Genomic DNA, 17,310 nt, shown 5'->3' on the forward strand with positions numbered 1-17,310 from the left:
GGGAGATTTTTCAACCCACAAGGACAATTTAGAAACAAGGTGCTACTGTGAAGAAGAGGAGGTCAGAGAGATTGAAGCATAAGGATTTAACCCACTGAAGGAGGACTATGACAACCCACAGAATATAGCTACACAATACATGGGCTGCGTCTAGAAGGTGAGAACAACTCCTAACTGATAGTCAGCAAGGAAATGGGACCTCAGGCCTACAGCCACATGGGAACTGAATTTTGCCAGCAGCCTGAATAAGTTTCGAAGAAGATTCATTCCCCAGAGCCTCTAGTAAGGGAGGCAGCCCTAATGACACTTCAATTTCAGACCTGTGAAATTTGGAGAAGGGAACCAGCTGAGCCATGCTATGCACAGACTTCTGATTTATAGAACTTTGTTGTTTTAAGCCAATTAGTTTGTTACAACAGCAGTAGAATCTAATGCAGCGGTGGTCCCAATGTTACCATCCAATTGCCTTATGTTCCTCTCTCCACCAGCCTGCTGTTAGGAAACCCAGGAAACTAGAGTCACCCAGCTCTCATTATACAACGCTTTCATAGGCTGACCCACATTGCATTGTCATAGCTTTATCTGTGTGTTTTGTCTTCCTCACTCGAATGCAACCTCTTCAAGGATATTGACTATGGGTGTCTTTTTCTTCTTTTTAATTTTCTTCAATATATACTGATCGCAGACAACTTAAAAGAATAAATGAGTGTAAAAGAAAATTAAAACCATCCATAACTCACCAGTTAACCACAATGTTGACATTTTCTTGTCATTTTATACTTTTCTATGCACATGTATATCTTTATATATGTAAATAAAAATCATACAATCTATATTGCTTTTTAACCTATTTTCTATTAATAATGTTATGTAGATACTAGAGGCCTGGTGCACGAAATTTGTGCACTGGGGGGTTGGAGAAGGGTGTCCTTCAGCCTGGATTGCGAGAGGGCGCAGGCCAGGCCGAGGGACCCTACCAGTGTATGATCGGGGCTGGGGAGGGACGCGGGAGGTTGGCCAGCTGGGGAGGGACTGTGGGAGGGTTCCAGGGCGTGTCTGGCCCATTTCGCTCAGTCATGATTGGCCAGACCTCAGCAGTAAGCTAACCTACCGGTCGGAGCATCTGCCCCCTGGTGGTCAGTGCACATCATAGTGACTGGTGGACTGTCTGCCCCCTGGTGGTCAGTGCACGTCATAGTGAGCGGTTGAGCAGCCTTAGCATATCATTAGCATATTACACTTTGATTGGTTGAATAGATGACCAGACACTTAGCAAATTAGGCTTTTATTATATCGAATTCCATGACAATGGACATAATTCTACACCAAATTGATATGGAAGGTGGGGGAGAAGGCTTCCTGTCTCGGAGCAATTACTATAATTACTATAATTATCATCTTTATCATCATTGTATGTCTAAAAGTTGATACCTACACTTTAAGGCTAGCTTTATGGTTTGGAAAATTGTAGGCAATCTAGAATGTGGCAGAAGAGGTGTTTTTGGAACTGTCAAGCTGAGTTCAAAATATATTATTATCACCACCCCACTCCCCAGGACCAAAAAAAAACACTGGCTGTAAGCCATACTCATGCCATGTGGTACCATTACCACTAATCACCATAGCTGAGTTACAAAACAAGTCATTTTCTCCTCCAGGCCATGGCTGGCTCTCACAAATATTTGATAGGATGTTTGAAGGAGGCTATGCGCTAGGCAATCTTAAAGGTCCCTTTCATCTCTGGCACTTTATGGCTCTAAGATAAATGAGCTTTTTAAAATTGAGCCATTCTCAGAACCTTATGTAAAGCATTGTTTCTATGCAGAAAAGTTCTATACATCTTAAGCAACCAATTTTAAAAAAATCAACTTTGGGAACATAATCTATGAAGACAGGACCTTCCTGTTTCTCATAAAATATTATCTGACATTTTCCTCTATATCCTTATTACTATAGTAAACATATTATCAGGTCAAAAATATTATTTGGAGAAAAAGAGCACATTAAAATTAAAGTAATAAAATAAAATACTGCCTTTTCTTTACTACTAATAGGATTCTTATCGTCATCTTGGCATCTTAAATTTTCTGATAGAACAAGTCAAAGGCATTCCTTTCCCCTGTCGCTCCTGACTTTCCTCCTTCCTATTTATTGCCATTCACTAAGCCCTTCTGAAGTAACTTTCGGGTGCTCAAACCCGGGAGTTATATAAAACAGTGTTCAGGGAGACTGAGTTGGGCACTGTGACAGATAATTAGGGATAAATGCCCCAATTATCCCTACGTCCTAGAATTTATGCCCTTGTGTATAAATGACATGACTTTGGGTGGGACCTGTGACTTGCTTCTAAATAGTAGAATATGGCAAAGGAAATGGGATATCACTTCTATAAACACATTATACAAGTTTGTAACTTCCATTCTGCCAGCAGACTCTCTGTGGATGCGCTCCCTGGCTGGCTTTGAAGAGAGCCGCTAGAGGGAGTGGTCTAGGCCCCATGGGGAGGCCCACCCAGCACGCAGCGAGGGAGTCCTCTAGCTGACAGCCAGGAAATAGCTAAGGCTCTCAGTACAACAATCCCTGAGGGCTGTGCTGCCAATAACCACATGAGCCTGGAAGGGGAACTTTCCCAGCAGAGCCCAGCCTTGACTCACACCTTGACTACAGCCTGGGAGAGACTCTGAAGCAGGAGATCAACTTCAGGCATGTCCAGACTCCTGACCATGGTGAGATAGTAATGTGTCTGCATCCCGTTTTAAGCCACTCCGCTTATGGTAATAGTGTTACCCAGCTACTGATAATTAATACAGGTGGACACATAGAATATAATTAGAGAATAACATAAATGCAACAGAAAAATAAATGTGAAATAGGAAAGTTCAGGTAATAAAGGTAAGATCACGACAGAGAAAGTTAATTTTGAAATATTTCATAAAGAGACTAGTTATGAAACCCACCTTATGTCTTTCAAGAATTCATTGGCAGAGAGGTAGGGAAAACAACACAGAGGCACAATCAACTGAATATCAACGCTACTACACTGAGGAACAGTGAGAGAAGGGTCTGAATCATAGGAGGCCTGGAGTGGCAGGAGCTGAGTGGGCTCGTTTTTGATACTATAAGCAACAACACTACGAGAAGGGCTCCTCAGCAGGGAAATGACAATCAGGTGTCTTAAAGAACTTAATTTTATCACAGTATAAAGGATGGGGAAGACTAGAGGTAAGACCAGGAAGGAATATGCTAGCACAAGTCTTCATGAGAGGCCAACAAACACATGAGGGAAAAAAGGTTCCCACTCATGAATAATCAAAGATACACAAACCAAAGCTATAAAGGAACATTTTTTGGTTGATCAAATTAGTTAAAAATAAAAACTAGTAATACTAGCAAAGGTAAAGCAATCATAATTCAATAAGCCCTTATTCCCACTGTTGGTGGGAATGTAAATGGAACAGCTTATATGGGAAGCCATTCAAAAATATGCATTAATAATCTTAAAATATTCAGACCCTCAGACTCAGTAATTCACTTCTTAGGACATATTCTAAAAAGAAAATAAATGTATTTACTCATTCAACAAACATTTAATTGAATGCCTACTATGTTCTAGGTACTGAGGATACAGCAATGAACAAAACAGACCTCATCTCTGTTCTTGTGGGTCTTAGAAGAGACAAACATTTAACGAATAATCACAAAATAAATGTATACTTACACATATTACCGGACACAATGAGAGTATTTTTAAATACTTGGTTTAAATTTGTGAGATCAAAAAAGACCTTTTTTTGGAAGCAACATTTATACTGAGAACTGAAGGATGAGTGGAATTTAGCCATATGAAGAATGGGAGAAATTTTTTTTTCTGATAGTGAAAACAATATTCATGAAGGCAAAAAAGAGTTAGTTGTATTCAAGATTTTAGAGTACTCATTCATTAACTTATTTAAAAATATGATGGAAGTCCTAGTAAGTACTATGTACTGGAGATGAGGATCAAGTTGAAATTATAGTAGACAAAACAGGTATAAAAATATGTATTGTATAGCTACAGAAGGGCTGGGTATTCATAATAAAGCCAACGATGTCTGAGGAAATGAGTGAAAAAGGAGAAAACCAATGCATTTAGCAGAAAAAAAGGAGAGGATGGAATAAAGATAACAAACATAAAGGTTTTCTGCCTGTTTCCAAACTCAGACTTACCTGAGAAACGTATGTTCAAAATGTACCATTCTTTTTTTTAAAGTACAATTTATAGATAGAAATACTTAGATGGGTCAGTACTAAAATGATCATACGCAGAGAAGAGGCAAGTAGAGAGAGATTAAATCTAGTAAATTTTAAACGTACACATGAGTTAGGGCATCTCTGTACTTCAGAAATTATTTTCCCTACAGCTATCCACGAGTGACTCTTGACTATGTTAAGCATTCAGGGAAAAGGAACCACTTTTTTGTAATAATAGCAGAGTCTCTTTGTAAGAGATCAAAATGTACATAGAATAATCCAAGGATTTGAAATTAAAAATTGAACAAATGAACCTCCATTAGGTTAAGTGTGAAAAGTGACATTTACACAAACCTTATAATGAGAATATTCTTGGAGTCATCAGCAAGTTGTAAAGGGAGCCACAGAAATAATTACAACCTCATGTGAGCAGCACACCTATGGGATAGAGCCCTTTCCTCCTATTTCCTGAATTATCTAAATGGTGATATTGTATTTTTAGTACATGTCAACAGTATTAAAGAGTTAAACAATATTTGACAGCATGGACACTAGCTACATTAAAAAAAAGATATGTGGAATTCTTACTTTTTGGCAACTTCTATGCAAAACTAAAATTATTAAAAAAATAAAAAAAGCAAAAAATATAGGGATAGTGTTGCTATAAGAAATAATACAAGGCCTAAAATTTGTGTTATTTTCATGAGGCAATCAGAAAGGATAAATGAAACAATCCTTCAAGTTGCCCTGAGTCTGGTTTTCACATCTGCTGTCACGGGATGCAGGTGCACACAAGGGGAAAGCTCATAGTCCGCGTTGGATATCCCACTGCCCACCAGATGTTTGGAAAAGTCATTTCAGTATCTCTAAGCTTCTACTACATGCACCTCACAGGGTAGTGTCATATGCTTGTTGACAATGATGTGCTCCATAAATATTCATTATTATTATTTAAAATTTTATGTAGGCCTGGCTGGCATGGCTCAGTGGTTGAGCATGACCTATGAACCAGGAGGTCACAGTTTGACTCCTGGTCAGGGCACGTGCCTGGGTTGTCAGCTTGATCACCAATGTGGGATGTGCACGAGGCAGCCGATCAATGATTCTCTCTCATCATTGATGTTTCTATCTCTCTCTCCTCTCCCTTTCTCTCTGAAATCAATAAAAATATATTTAAAAATAAATAAATAAAATTTTATATATATAAACTTTATTATTCCTTCATTGAATGGAAGAATATCTCTGAGTTGTGATCAGCTATTAGGATTTCTTCACATTTGTAAAATTATCAAATTAATCTTATACTTTCCAGTAGGGACCCAGATTTGACCAACAGATTTATCTCATAATAAATATAGTTATTACACCCTGGAAAGTGCTTCATAATAAAAATATAGCCTAAAAACTATTTTTAAAATCTCCTTAGCCTTTCCAATACAGTTCATTAATTGAATTGGTTAACCTGTTACCTTAAAATTAGTTTGGTTAATTCTAAAGTCCCTGTCTTTATTTATTAGACCTGTCTAATAAAGTTTGATGGAGACATAAATATGTAGTTTAAACAAATATACTGACATCATACATAAACTATGACCAATAAAATATATTTCCCCCCAAGACATTAAAAATGAAATAGCTCTTTTGAAGAAAAAACACACACAATTAAGTCAGAAATTTCATGAAATCCAAAAGATGAACCTTGAGAACCCAAAACAAATTTTAATGTCTGACAAAACAAATGCATCTTTTATAAAATTGGATTGATGTGTACTTATAAATTATGCATTGCAAGATGTTTCATTATAACTTTAATGTTTCAAAATCCATTATCATCCCTCTGTCTCCCATCAAGTATAATTGTAGGAAGAAAAATATCATGTTCTTTTCTGTACAACCAAAAAAGCTAACGGGAAAACAAGTACAAGAGCAGCTCACTCAAATCAAGCTTTTCCTCATTAAAACCTCAAGGTACCCCATTTTAACATGGTGGCTAATTTTGTTTTCTGGAAAATGTATTTATAGGCCAGGAATGATTCAAGTGGACAGTTATAAAAAAAATCAACAGGAGTCATATGAAAATAATATTCAGTAAGATATCTTTAAAACAGTAAGAAAAGCAGACTTCTTCCCCTCCCCCTTCCAAATTTCCATTGTGTTCATCATTCAGCAACATTCTACTCACTTCCGATGGGTGTGGTCCATGCCACTGTTTGGTATTGATTCCAACTCTGCATTTTTCTGCCCACAGATATTTCCATAGCTGTCGTATCCTGACACTAGTCTCGCTGCTGCACCTGTTGCTACTGAAAAGCCACAAATAAATCCCTAGGGAGAAAAACAGAAAAAAAAAATCATACAAATAAACCATTTCAATAGCAACAGTCACTACTTGATACGATAATGAGCTTCTTTTGTCTGATGAAGGAACAAAGAGCTCTTTCCTTGTTGCAAACACTATTCCACTGTTTTCCTAGGATTTCACATAAGCAGCACAAAGTAGTCCCGGGAAACACTATTTACTAACATAACAAAAGAAATCTCTAAGCTTTTGCATCATAAGATCGTCTTTGCATTTCATACTAATAATAGCAACCTCTCTGTATTGAACACCTGCTCTATGCCAGGCTCTGTACTGGGTGCTCACCATACATTATCGCTAATCCTCGTGATGAGGAAACTGAGGCCCAGAGAGGTTCAATACGTTTTCCAAGGACACAGGACAGAATCAAACCCAGCTTTCTTCTTCTTTCTTTATTTTTTTAGTTTTATTTGGTTGTAACGGAGTCCTATTAAATAAACAATAGCAATGGATGAAAGAAAAAAAACACAAAGAACAATAGGTCTTCGGGTTTTGAATTAGTATCACTTCAGTGCACACAACTTCTATTTGCTTCCTGCAATAAAGCTGTATATAAGCCAAAGAATTACACCACAAGCACTGCCATGCTCTTAATATTGGAGAATCCAGGAGAGTGAGGCCCCGGTCCGGGTGCCACAAAGGCCACTTCATTTTCATGGGAACATGTTTCAGCACAGTGCCAAAGGCAAAGGGCAGATGCCTCACAGCTGCATTAGGCTTGCTAAGTCGAGTGCATGCTGCTGACCAAAACAGAGCAATAACGTCTGCATAGGCTGCTGGGCGTATAGGCAGTAGGGTGAATCACCATTGATTCACTGAATTGGGAGGGAAGACTGGGGTTAAGATATATTCTTGGTCATTACAAGCTTGAGTTTTTGTTATCTTTATGAAAGTGGCTAATGAAGGCAGAGATGGCCACTGTTTACCCATCATAACCAAGTATCATGAGTAGTACCAAGTAGCCCTGCTAGATCTCGGGCCTCCAGTGGTAAGAACTATACACATATGCAGTTCCTCAGAGAATAGTATTCCTCTCTTAAACATGCTTCCCAGAAAAGGTGAACAAGTTTTTCTTTTCTAAATAATCTCTATTTTTATCATTTAAGTAAAGAAAGTGAGGCAGGGAGAGTAGAGAGTATAGCTCTAGCTAGTAGAAACTTCTTGAAACTACACTTTGTAAGAAAGTAGACTCAGTAGCGACTATCCCTGATTTGCTATCCTTGCTCTCGGATCCTTGCCAAGTTACTTTAACTCTCTGTGCCTCAATTTACTGATCTGTAAAATGGAGATAATGGTAGCTCATAAGGCTGCTGTAAGGATTAAATGAAATAATCCAGTAAAGTGATAAGGTTTCAATAAATATTAAGAGGTCAATAAATAAGAGATGAATAAATACTAGCTATTATTGTTAGAAATGAGAACATGCTGTAATGGAAAGACCATGGGCTTTGGGTCAGATAACCCTGCACTGGTCAATTTTCTCCTTGTGTGAACTTGGACAAAATTCAAGAAGTTAATGGCTAAACTCCCCAATAGGGATCTTTAACAAAAAGCATCCCAGAGTAATAGGAAGAGAACCAAAAAGACCTGATTCACACCCTCAGTCAGCCACTAACTACCTGCGTGACTTTGATCCAATTACCTACTAAGAGTGTCTCCTCTTCATCCCTAACACAGAGTACTGAGGCTTCTTACCCAAGGTTTCAGTTACCCATAGTCAACCATGGTCTGAAAATATTAAATGGAAAATTCCAGAAATAAAACTATTCGTACGTTTTAAATTGCATGCTGTTCTGAGTAGCGTGATGAAATCTCACTCCATACTCCATCCCCCCTGGGACGTGAATCATCCTTTTGTCCAGGGTATCCAGGCTGTATGGGCTACCTCCCCGTTAGTCACTCAGTAGCTCTCTTGGTTATCAGATCAATTGCCACAGTATCACAGTGCTTGTGCTCAAATCACCCTTATTTTGCTTAAGAGTGGCTCCAAAGTATAAGAGTAGCGATGCTGGCAATTCGGATATGCCAGAGAGAAGCCATAAAGTATTTCCTGTAAGTGAAACTGTATGCATATATAGGGAAAAAACATAGTATAGTTGGGTTCGGTTTTGGTATCCACTGGGTCCTGGTAGGTATCCCCTGTGAATAAGTGGGAGGCTATTTGTTGTTGTTGTTGTTTTGTTAATTCTCACCTGAGGATATTTTTCCCACTGGTTTTAGAGAGTAGAAGGAAGGGGGAAGGGAGAGAAAAAGAGAGAGAACATCGATGTGAGAGAGACACATTGATGGGTTGCCTCCCGCACACACCCCAACCATGGCTGGGGAATCAAACCTGCAACCCAGATATGTGCCCTTGACCAGAAATCAAACCCTGGACTCTTTGGTGCTCAGGCTGACGCTCCAACCACTGAGCAACACTACCCAGGGCTGGGGAGGGGGGACTATTGTAATACCTATTTCACAGCCTAATGATGAGAACTAAAAGTGATAATACATATCTAGGCCCTAACTGGTCTGATACATGGCAGGTAATCAATATACGGTAGCTGTTACGGGTAAATTTGTGTTAAGTCAGACTAAAGAGGTTGACTATTCAAAAACCCCTTCAGTTCTCTATTTTGGAACAAAAATTTCTTGGGGGATAAAATTGAGAACTATTGTCAGTAATTGTGTTACTACACGGAAATATTCAGACCACAGTTACAATCTTCTTTCAATACTAGTCTAAAATAGCAAAGTCCTTACATAATTAAGGTTATATTCTTCTTTCACTTTTCATAGGAATTTTCTTCTTGTGCTTGATAAGTACCTAGTGTTACAGAATCCTTTAAATGATTTCTGATTTTCCGTTCTATTTTTAATAGTACCATTGGACACCTGGGTTTTGTGGGTTTGTATTTGTTTTTTAATCAGAGTATAAGTGACAAATGTCACAGATATATGGTAAAATGGGGCACTAACATATTTTCATATCGGCCATGTAGCTCCCAAAAGCATTTGAGTAGAAAGGGTAAGAAGCTTCAGGGGAGGAAGGAAAGAGAGGAATGAGAGAATAAGCTAGAAAGAAACCACAACTGCTATCCCAGGGACTTCCCATATGGTACAAGCATTGATAATGGGGAACGAGGCCAAATATAATTTAAAAAACAATCTCTTTTAAAAAGAGATCCTGAAATCCACACACGGGAAACAATATAGTTTCAGATGAGAAAAATAATATAGTACATGAAATTAAAACAGTGTGAGAAGCTTTACAGAACACAGTAATTTAATGCCTCCACAGAGGGTGGGGGTGGGGTGGGAGCAAGCACTCAACAGAAGGAAATCACATTCATAAAGCAAATGATACGAGAGATGAGGAAAGCTTTTATCCTACTACAATCGGGAGCAATCACGGAGAGAAAGTAAGCCTATTAGTAAGGAAGAGAAAACCTTGGCTAACATCTAAAAGTGACTGAGTTACTGAAGTGCTTTCAGAACCGCTCTTAAGAGAGAGAAGAGGAGCAGACACATCTAATGACAAACAAGAAGTGACTCAAATCAGATGAAGGCATACAGAGAGGATGGGTCTCAGGCAAGATCTGGAGACTAAGTGCCTATTGCTAAGTAGGAGAAAGACAATTTGCTAGATCATAAACGGTGCTCATTCTCCCTTCATGTCTCAAGGTTTAGTTCGACGTAAGAGCTTCTGCTTAGTTTCATTCATTATTAGTCAAAATAACAGGCATATTTTATTTCACAAGCATGCAACCTTTAAGTGCAATGGAAAGGTAGAAAGCCTTAGTTTAGTTTTGAAACAGAAAGATCAACAAAAACATGAGGGGGTAGAGGGAGTATGAAGTATGAATATGGCAAAATGTTTCAAAATAAAGGGAGAGGAAAAAAGGCTTATGCTTACAGCCCTTTCCCAGAAATTAATTAAATTATATCCAGGTTCTTCCCTCCACCTCTCCCTACCGCCCATTCAAATACTACCTCCTTTAGCTCTATACATCTCTTATCTCAACCAATGTTTAGCATCAGTCTCCTGACAGCCAGTTTGTCAAACCTTGGAACAATATGTGGCCTGTTGCTCCCGAGAACACTGAGACAAGAAAGACTTTTAGACCCAGCAGACAGGGTAGGATTAGAATGCCCGATGCAGAACTATTGTTCAAGCAAACAAACTAAAAAAAGTTGAGTTAAAATTTCTGACAATCTGCTAGATTTCTTTAAAGTTAAGTAGGATGCATTACTCTAAGAGGAGAGTGGAAGACAATAATGATGGGAAGTTAGGAAATATCCACTCAATAAATATTTATTAAGTACACACATACAAATGAAAGATTTCATGCAAGGTACAAAAGGGCTTTAATATAATAAAGTTTACCCGAGAAAAACTGAAATGTCTCAAAAGAGAAGAAAATAATGGGATTTGAGGGAGCAAAATCAGGGAAGCTGGTTCTTGAGCAGCTTAAGCAAAAAAACAAAAAACACAAAACACAAAACAAGCAAAACAGCACAAGGACTATCAGGAACTAAACCCAGCTCTGCTGCAAATACTCATGATCTAGGGCAAGTCACTTACAATTCTCTAAGCCTCAGTTTCCTCACCTATAACAATGATTGGACTACATTAATCTCAAAAGCCGTTTATGCTGTCACAATTTTATGATTCTAAGGGAAAATAGGTACAAAGTAAATGCTTTTCAGGGTATCCTTGCAGAGAGAAGTAAGTATAAATCCATTTGGTTCACAACAGTGACTGAGGTGGTAAAAAAAAGAGTAGACTAAAATCAAAATGAATTTAACTAACCTGTATGCTTAAAAATAGTTAAAATGGATTTAACGAAACTGTATACTTTAAAATATACATTATATAAGCCTTGTTATGCATATTTTACCATAATTTGTAAAATATGTTTTAAAGAAAACAAAGATAAACCAGAGGATTTAAGAGAAGGTAGGTAGTCATCTGGATCAGGTAGTCTTAAGGTAGTTTTCGGCTGTTCTTCCTATTCCATGATCCTGGCAAAGCACAGACCATCACACAGGTGACAAAACACTGCAGCGAGTCTGCTCTCAACAACAGTCAATGAGGTAGAAACCCTGAGCTCCGGGAACTAGACCCAGGCTATAAAATGAAAAGGGTCCTCAAGAGCAGTCTGGAGGGACAAACTCTGCAATGATGTCGCCTGCATTAGCTGTAGTCCAGATCACTGCCCCAAATTCCAACTCTGCGTTTCCAATTGCTTATCCTTCCCCATACATTTTATGTGTCAAAGTCATCCTCTCATTTCACCAAACCACTTCCCTTTCCTGCACACACCCTCTCTCCTTTTGGAGCATCCCTATTTACTAGATTGCACACGTCAGACAGGAGTGAGAGGCTGTTTCAGTTCTCTCTCCACAGCTTCTGGCAGCACCCCAGCTTCCTGACTCTACACTAGAGGAAGCGGTGTTGCTCAACTATTTGCTTGGTGTCTGAAATATTGATTGGACCACATTTTACTGGCAGGTGACGTGTGTCCTACAGGTCCATGTTCTGAACAACTTTTTATTTTGCTCCCCGTTCCAGGCAACAAAAGGGATTGTCTCTCTCCTACTTCCTCTCTCTCCTGTGTTCAGTGTTGCCCCTGTGTGATCTCGACAAGCTATTTAACACAGCTGGGTGCCTCTGTTTCCTTATCTGTAAAATGGGAATGATGATGATAATGTCTACTCCATTGAGCAGTTTTGAAAATTAAGTATGTTTCTGTGTCAAGAACTGCAGGCCTCGAGTTTGACATACTTGCTTTACACTAGGGATTGAACCTGCAATCTAAGTATGTGCCCTGACCGGGAATCAAACCTGAAACCTTTTGTGTACGGGACAATGCTCCAACCGAGCCACTGGCCAGCGCTCTTTCCTGCCTTTTATGTTAAGTTGATCTGGGCTGACTTGGTCCAGATGGACCTCTTTTCTCTCCTCTTCTCTTCTCACATATTCTCCCTGAGACAGAAGTAAGTCAGACCATCCAAGATGGGAAGGCCCCTTAGCCCAAGATTTATTCCACAAGTCATTTTAAAATGGAGTATTTACTGGATATAATAATCAGGTGTCTGCTGAGCTACTAATAAAGTACTACTTTGTTTACCCACCCCATTCTTGCTACCTCATGTGTACAGAAGCCATAGTTTAGAACCGATGAGGAGATAATGTAGGACGAACTAAAAAGCCCTACCCTGAACTTCTAACATAAGAGCCTCTTAGTCATCTTTAATCTCTCTCTCCTTGCCTGCAATATTGACGACTCCAAAATCTACTTTTAAAGTCTCTCTCTTCTCTTCTTATTTCAGGTTTTTCACCTCTTATCTGGACTACTGCATCCACAGTAGTCAGCCTGAATCTCTTCTTCCTTTACAATGGCTGTACAAGCATCTTTAACACATTGACCACCAGCACTATCTTTCTAAACCCAATCTTATCATTTCTTGCTCAGAATTCTTCAGTGGCTTATCAGTGCCTACATCAGTGGGTCTCAACCCCGGCTGAGCATTAGAATCACAGAGATTAAATCACTAAGGTGGGGCCTCGGAATGAGTACTTTTTAAAAGATCCCAGCTGATTCTCATGTGCAACTAAGGTTGAGCACCATTTTTAATTACTTTAATGAAAAAAATAAACATTTAGAAGTACAATGTGACATGTAATTTTTTTTTAGAGCAGGGTAAGCCCGCAACCTACGTCCAATAATTTCAAAATACTGATGAAAGTTCACGTGGAAGGGGACAGCTCTCAAGAAGGCTGATAGAAATTTACTTTGAAAAATACCCTAAGTTCTAGACAAGTGTGGAAAAACCCTGAAAGTAAGGGAAGAAATAAAAGTACAAATATCTATGAAAATAAAGTAAACATGTATAAATAAAAATATTTATTGGAGACGATGAGTGAAAGATGGCAGGATCTTAAAACATTTCAGAGCAGGAGCAGAGTCATTAAGGAGTGAGCAAAAAGCTGCAAGTAAAGGTAGTGAACAAGGTATGGTTTGAATATTAGGCCACAGAAGGACCGAGAAAGGAGACTCTGAAAGAAGCAGCTGCTGGGCCACATGTGAAAAGAATATAGCAGAAAGTTCCAGTTCTATCTTTGCCATTTATTACCGTCAGTATATTCTTAGACAAACTAATATTTAACCCTGCTATTCCCTGTCTGTAAACTGGGAATAACCCTATCTCAGGATAATTGGGAGAACTTAGTGAGATAAATACATCTACGAAAGCCTCAAGCATACATTAATTCTCATGTTTCTTTTTAAATAATAACAGAATAAAATCCAAAAGAAAAAAAAACATATAAAATAAACACTCAGAAGACAAACTTTGAACTACTGTTGTGCCAGAACTACTGTTGGGCAACAGAACTTGGAGATTTCTCTAGTTTCACATGGCAAAATTTGATGTTAGCTCAACTCCATGAAGGTAGTAATCCATTAAAAGAATCATTCCAAAACAAACAACGCTATGCCTGCATTTAAAAGTACACGCAGTGGGTCTTAACTATCATCACACTAAAATCAACATTATATTAATTACCACTGCATTAAACCATTTCAGTAAACAAATAGCTCCTTTCTCACAAGTCACTCCCAAGCCAGCCTGTTAACATTAATGATTGCACTTTCCTAAGCTATTTTAGCACAGAAAATCAAAACATCTACCTGGGTGGCAGGTACATGTTTTTATAAACATAATTTTGAAAGGTGAGCTGCTACCTGTCCCTGGGTTAAATTCGGGGGTGGGGACAAGCTGCGGACTAATTCCGTTAGCAAAGACTCTTCCCGCAGTCTCCACGCATATTCATGTATGCTGCACTGCAGTGGCCATGCCACTAAACTAAGTGGACTCTTGAACACTAGAAGTCCTAAGTTAGGAAGTGGTATTTTTGACTTTTCTAAATATCCTAGGTTTGCTGAGCTGTCTATCATCTTTAGAATTTCTGCTGCATTTATTCTATCTCATTAAAATTTACTGCTTTCTTTCCCTTGTGTCAGGGGCAGAACTGGCACCTATAATTAGGCCTAGTAGCCACGATTAGGGTTGTTCTGTAATTCTCAAATGGTATTTGTGATGTGGGCAGTTACAGAGAGACACAGAATAAGATCTTCCTAAAGCATCTGTATAAAAGGCATGGAAAAGGGGGGGTTAAAAACATTATGCTTATGTGGACAAGGGGCTGCCTGAGGTAGCATGATTGTGTTTTGAGCTGTGAAGACTATGAGAGAGAGGAATACTGTCTGCACAGCCCACCTGGGGAAGAAGGAACCAGGCGGCAGAAGGAGCATGGGCCTGGAATTTATGAGACTGTGGCTCTGTTCCCAGCTCTGCCATTCCCTAGCAGTGTGGCCTTGGGATGGTCATATCCATCCTTGGGTCTGATGTGTTTAATCTGCAAAATAAGGGTGACAGGCCAGATGAGGCTCTCCAAGTCTTGTCTAGCTCTAAACATCCGTTAGCGCTAAAGCAGCTGTTTCCTATCCTTTTGAAGCCTGTATCAGAAATTACTGCAGGGCAGAGCGGGTTTGCACTTTGGAGAAGGACGTTCCCAACACTTGGCACCAGGGACTCTGCTCCTACAACCTCTAGCCCCATTGGAAAGTCACCAGGTTCCTTGATCTCCACTGAGAGACGCCACTCACTACAGCAGACACAGCAGGCAGCAGGGGCCTGTGTGGGCAGAAGGAGGAAGGAGCAGTGAGCAACCAGCCACCCCACTTAGGAAGAACTAAAAAAATGTCAGGACTGGAAGCACTGTAGATACCATCTAGCAAAACCTCTAATTTTATACAAAGGAACATGAGGAGAAAATGAACTGACACAAAAATAGCCGTCAGGTTTGTATAACCAGGTTGGATAAATACTCAGGACCCTGGACTCCATGGCCAGTGCTCTGTTCACCACCCCACCAAGATCAGGCTTTCTGCCCTGGCCACGTGGCACAATTGGTTGGAGGTTGTCCCGTGCACCAAAAGGTTGTGGGTTCAATCCCTGGTTGGGGCAACCAATTAATGTTTCTCTCTCACATCGGTATTTCTCTCTCCCTTGCCATCTCTCTAAAAATCAATAAAAACATAACCTCAGATAAGGATTTAAAAAAAAAATCTGGCTTTCTGAAATGATCACTTAAATTTTGATGGTTTCTTTTTTTTTAAATTGATTTTTAGAGATAGAGAAGAAGGGAAAGAGAGAGAAACATCATACTGCTGTTTCACTTATTTATGCATTTATTGGTTGCTTCTTTGTGTGCGCCCTCACCAGGGATCAAACCGAGGGGTACCAGTAAATTGTATGGCAGAAAAATAACTTGCTTCGGTGGTATTCTATGACCTCCAGTTATATAAGCAGGATCAGGAGGAATGAAAAATAAATAACTAAATAACAGGCTCCCTCTTTAAACTGACTCCCATCATTCCCCTGGATCATGAGTTCAGGTTCTGGTCATCTGTGAGTTTCCTTACCATCCCAATGCAGAAGAGGAGAAAAATCAGCAGCCATGGTAGGTCTGTGCAGCTACGATCCTCCAGGGGCTTCCATTCTCGCTTGGAGCTCTAATTGAAAATATAAAATAAGGGAATGGTAAATGTTAAATGTCATTAAAATTAGGAAAGCACAAACCTACCACTTACACCTAGAGCCCCTCTTTAAAAAAATGTTTTTATTGATTTTCGAGAGAGAAAGAAAACATCGATGTGAGTGAGAAACACTGATCAGTAGTCTCCTGTATGCACCCGACTGGAGATAGAACCCACAACCTGGGTATGTGCCTTGCCTGGGAATCAAACCGTGACTTCCTGGTTCATAGGTCGACACTCCACTACCAAGCCACACCAGCAGGGCAGTATGGTGTTTTTAATATGAATAAACAAATGAACAAATTCTTCCAACTTCAATCTTAGCGGTAGCTTTTTCTTAGTGTGTCGAGATGCTAGATTTAAAAATTTAGAAAGTGCTTTCCATATGTTCTTTCCTAGGAAGGAAACCCATTAAAATGAATTCCTAATTCAGATGTAGGTTCTTCTAAGTCTTATAAAATTCAGGGAGGAAAAAAAAGCTAAGTTAAGACAACTTTACAGACAGATCTGGGCAACTCCAAAATCATTATCCATCCATAAATTTTCATTCTCTTTCTGGAAAATGTCAACAGTTTCTATTTCAAACACAGAGTGTGCCTAACTAAAGAACTAGAGGCATTCTGAAAGTTAATTTGCTTTAGGTGTGGGGTGGGTGGAGATCAATGGGGGGAAAAAGGGAACATATGTAATACTTTCAACAGTAAAGACAAATTACTAGTTAAATAAAAGTTAATTTTCAAAGTATTAGATTGGAATTCTAATTATATTTTTTCTTAATCTTCACCTGTTGATATGTCTAGAGAGAGGAGGAGAGAGAGGGAAGGGAGGGAGGGAGGGGTAAAAAGTGAAAGAGAGAAAGAGAAACATCCATGGGCTGCCTCCCGCACATGCCCCAACCAGGGATCGAACCTGAAACCTAGGCATGTGGCCTGACTGAGAATGGATCACACAGCCTTTTGGACGATGCTCTAACAAACTGGGCCCCGGGTCACGACTTACATTTTTTTTCTTACAACAACTGTCTTAGGTTCTCAAGTCAGCTCACAAACTCCTTTTAACCACGATATAACGGAAATAACACTCCTGAGCTTGTTAACAAACAAAAATCCCCGAGTCTCATTCCCTCTCCTG

The 17,310-nt window shown here is 39.3% G+C and overlaps 1 protein-coding gene across 4 annotated transcripts in view; it reads right to left on the minus strand.

The window, feature by feature from the left end:
* Positions 1-16,160, minus strand: part of SLC44A1 (solute carrier family 44 member 1) — a 107,706-nt gene extending 91,546 nt beyond the window's left edge. The window contains exons 1-2 of one of the 4 annotated variants that reach the window (XR_002829068.1): positions 16,066-16,160; positions 6,413-6,555 (exon numbers count right to left, since the gene is read on the minus strand). Coding sequence is in view for 1 of the 4 variants with exons in the window: in XM_014455218.2 (XP_014310704.1) it covers positions 6,413-6,555; positions 16,066-16,068 (146 nt within the window). In the remaining 3 variants the exon portion in view is untranslated. Of the gene's footprint in view, positions 1-6,412; positions 6,556-8,362; positions 8,382-16,065 lie in introns of those variants that run through there. The other 3 variants (XR_002829069.1, XR_002829067.1, XM_014455218.2) reach the window with 3 other exon arrangements.
* Between the last annotated feature and the right edge of the window lie 1,150 nt (positions 16,161-17,310).

Source organism: Myotis lucifugus, unplaced genomic scaffold (assembly GCF_000147115.1).
Source record: "Myotis lucifugus unplaced genomic scaffold, Myoluc2.0 scaffold_43, whole genome shotgun sequence".
NCBI classification, from domain to species: Eukaryota; Metazoa; Chordata; class Mammalia; order Chiroptera; family Vespertilionidae; genus Myotis; species Myotis lucifugus.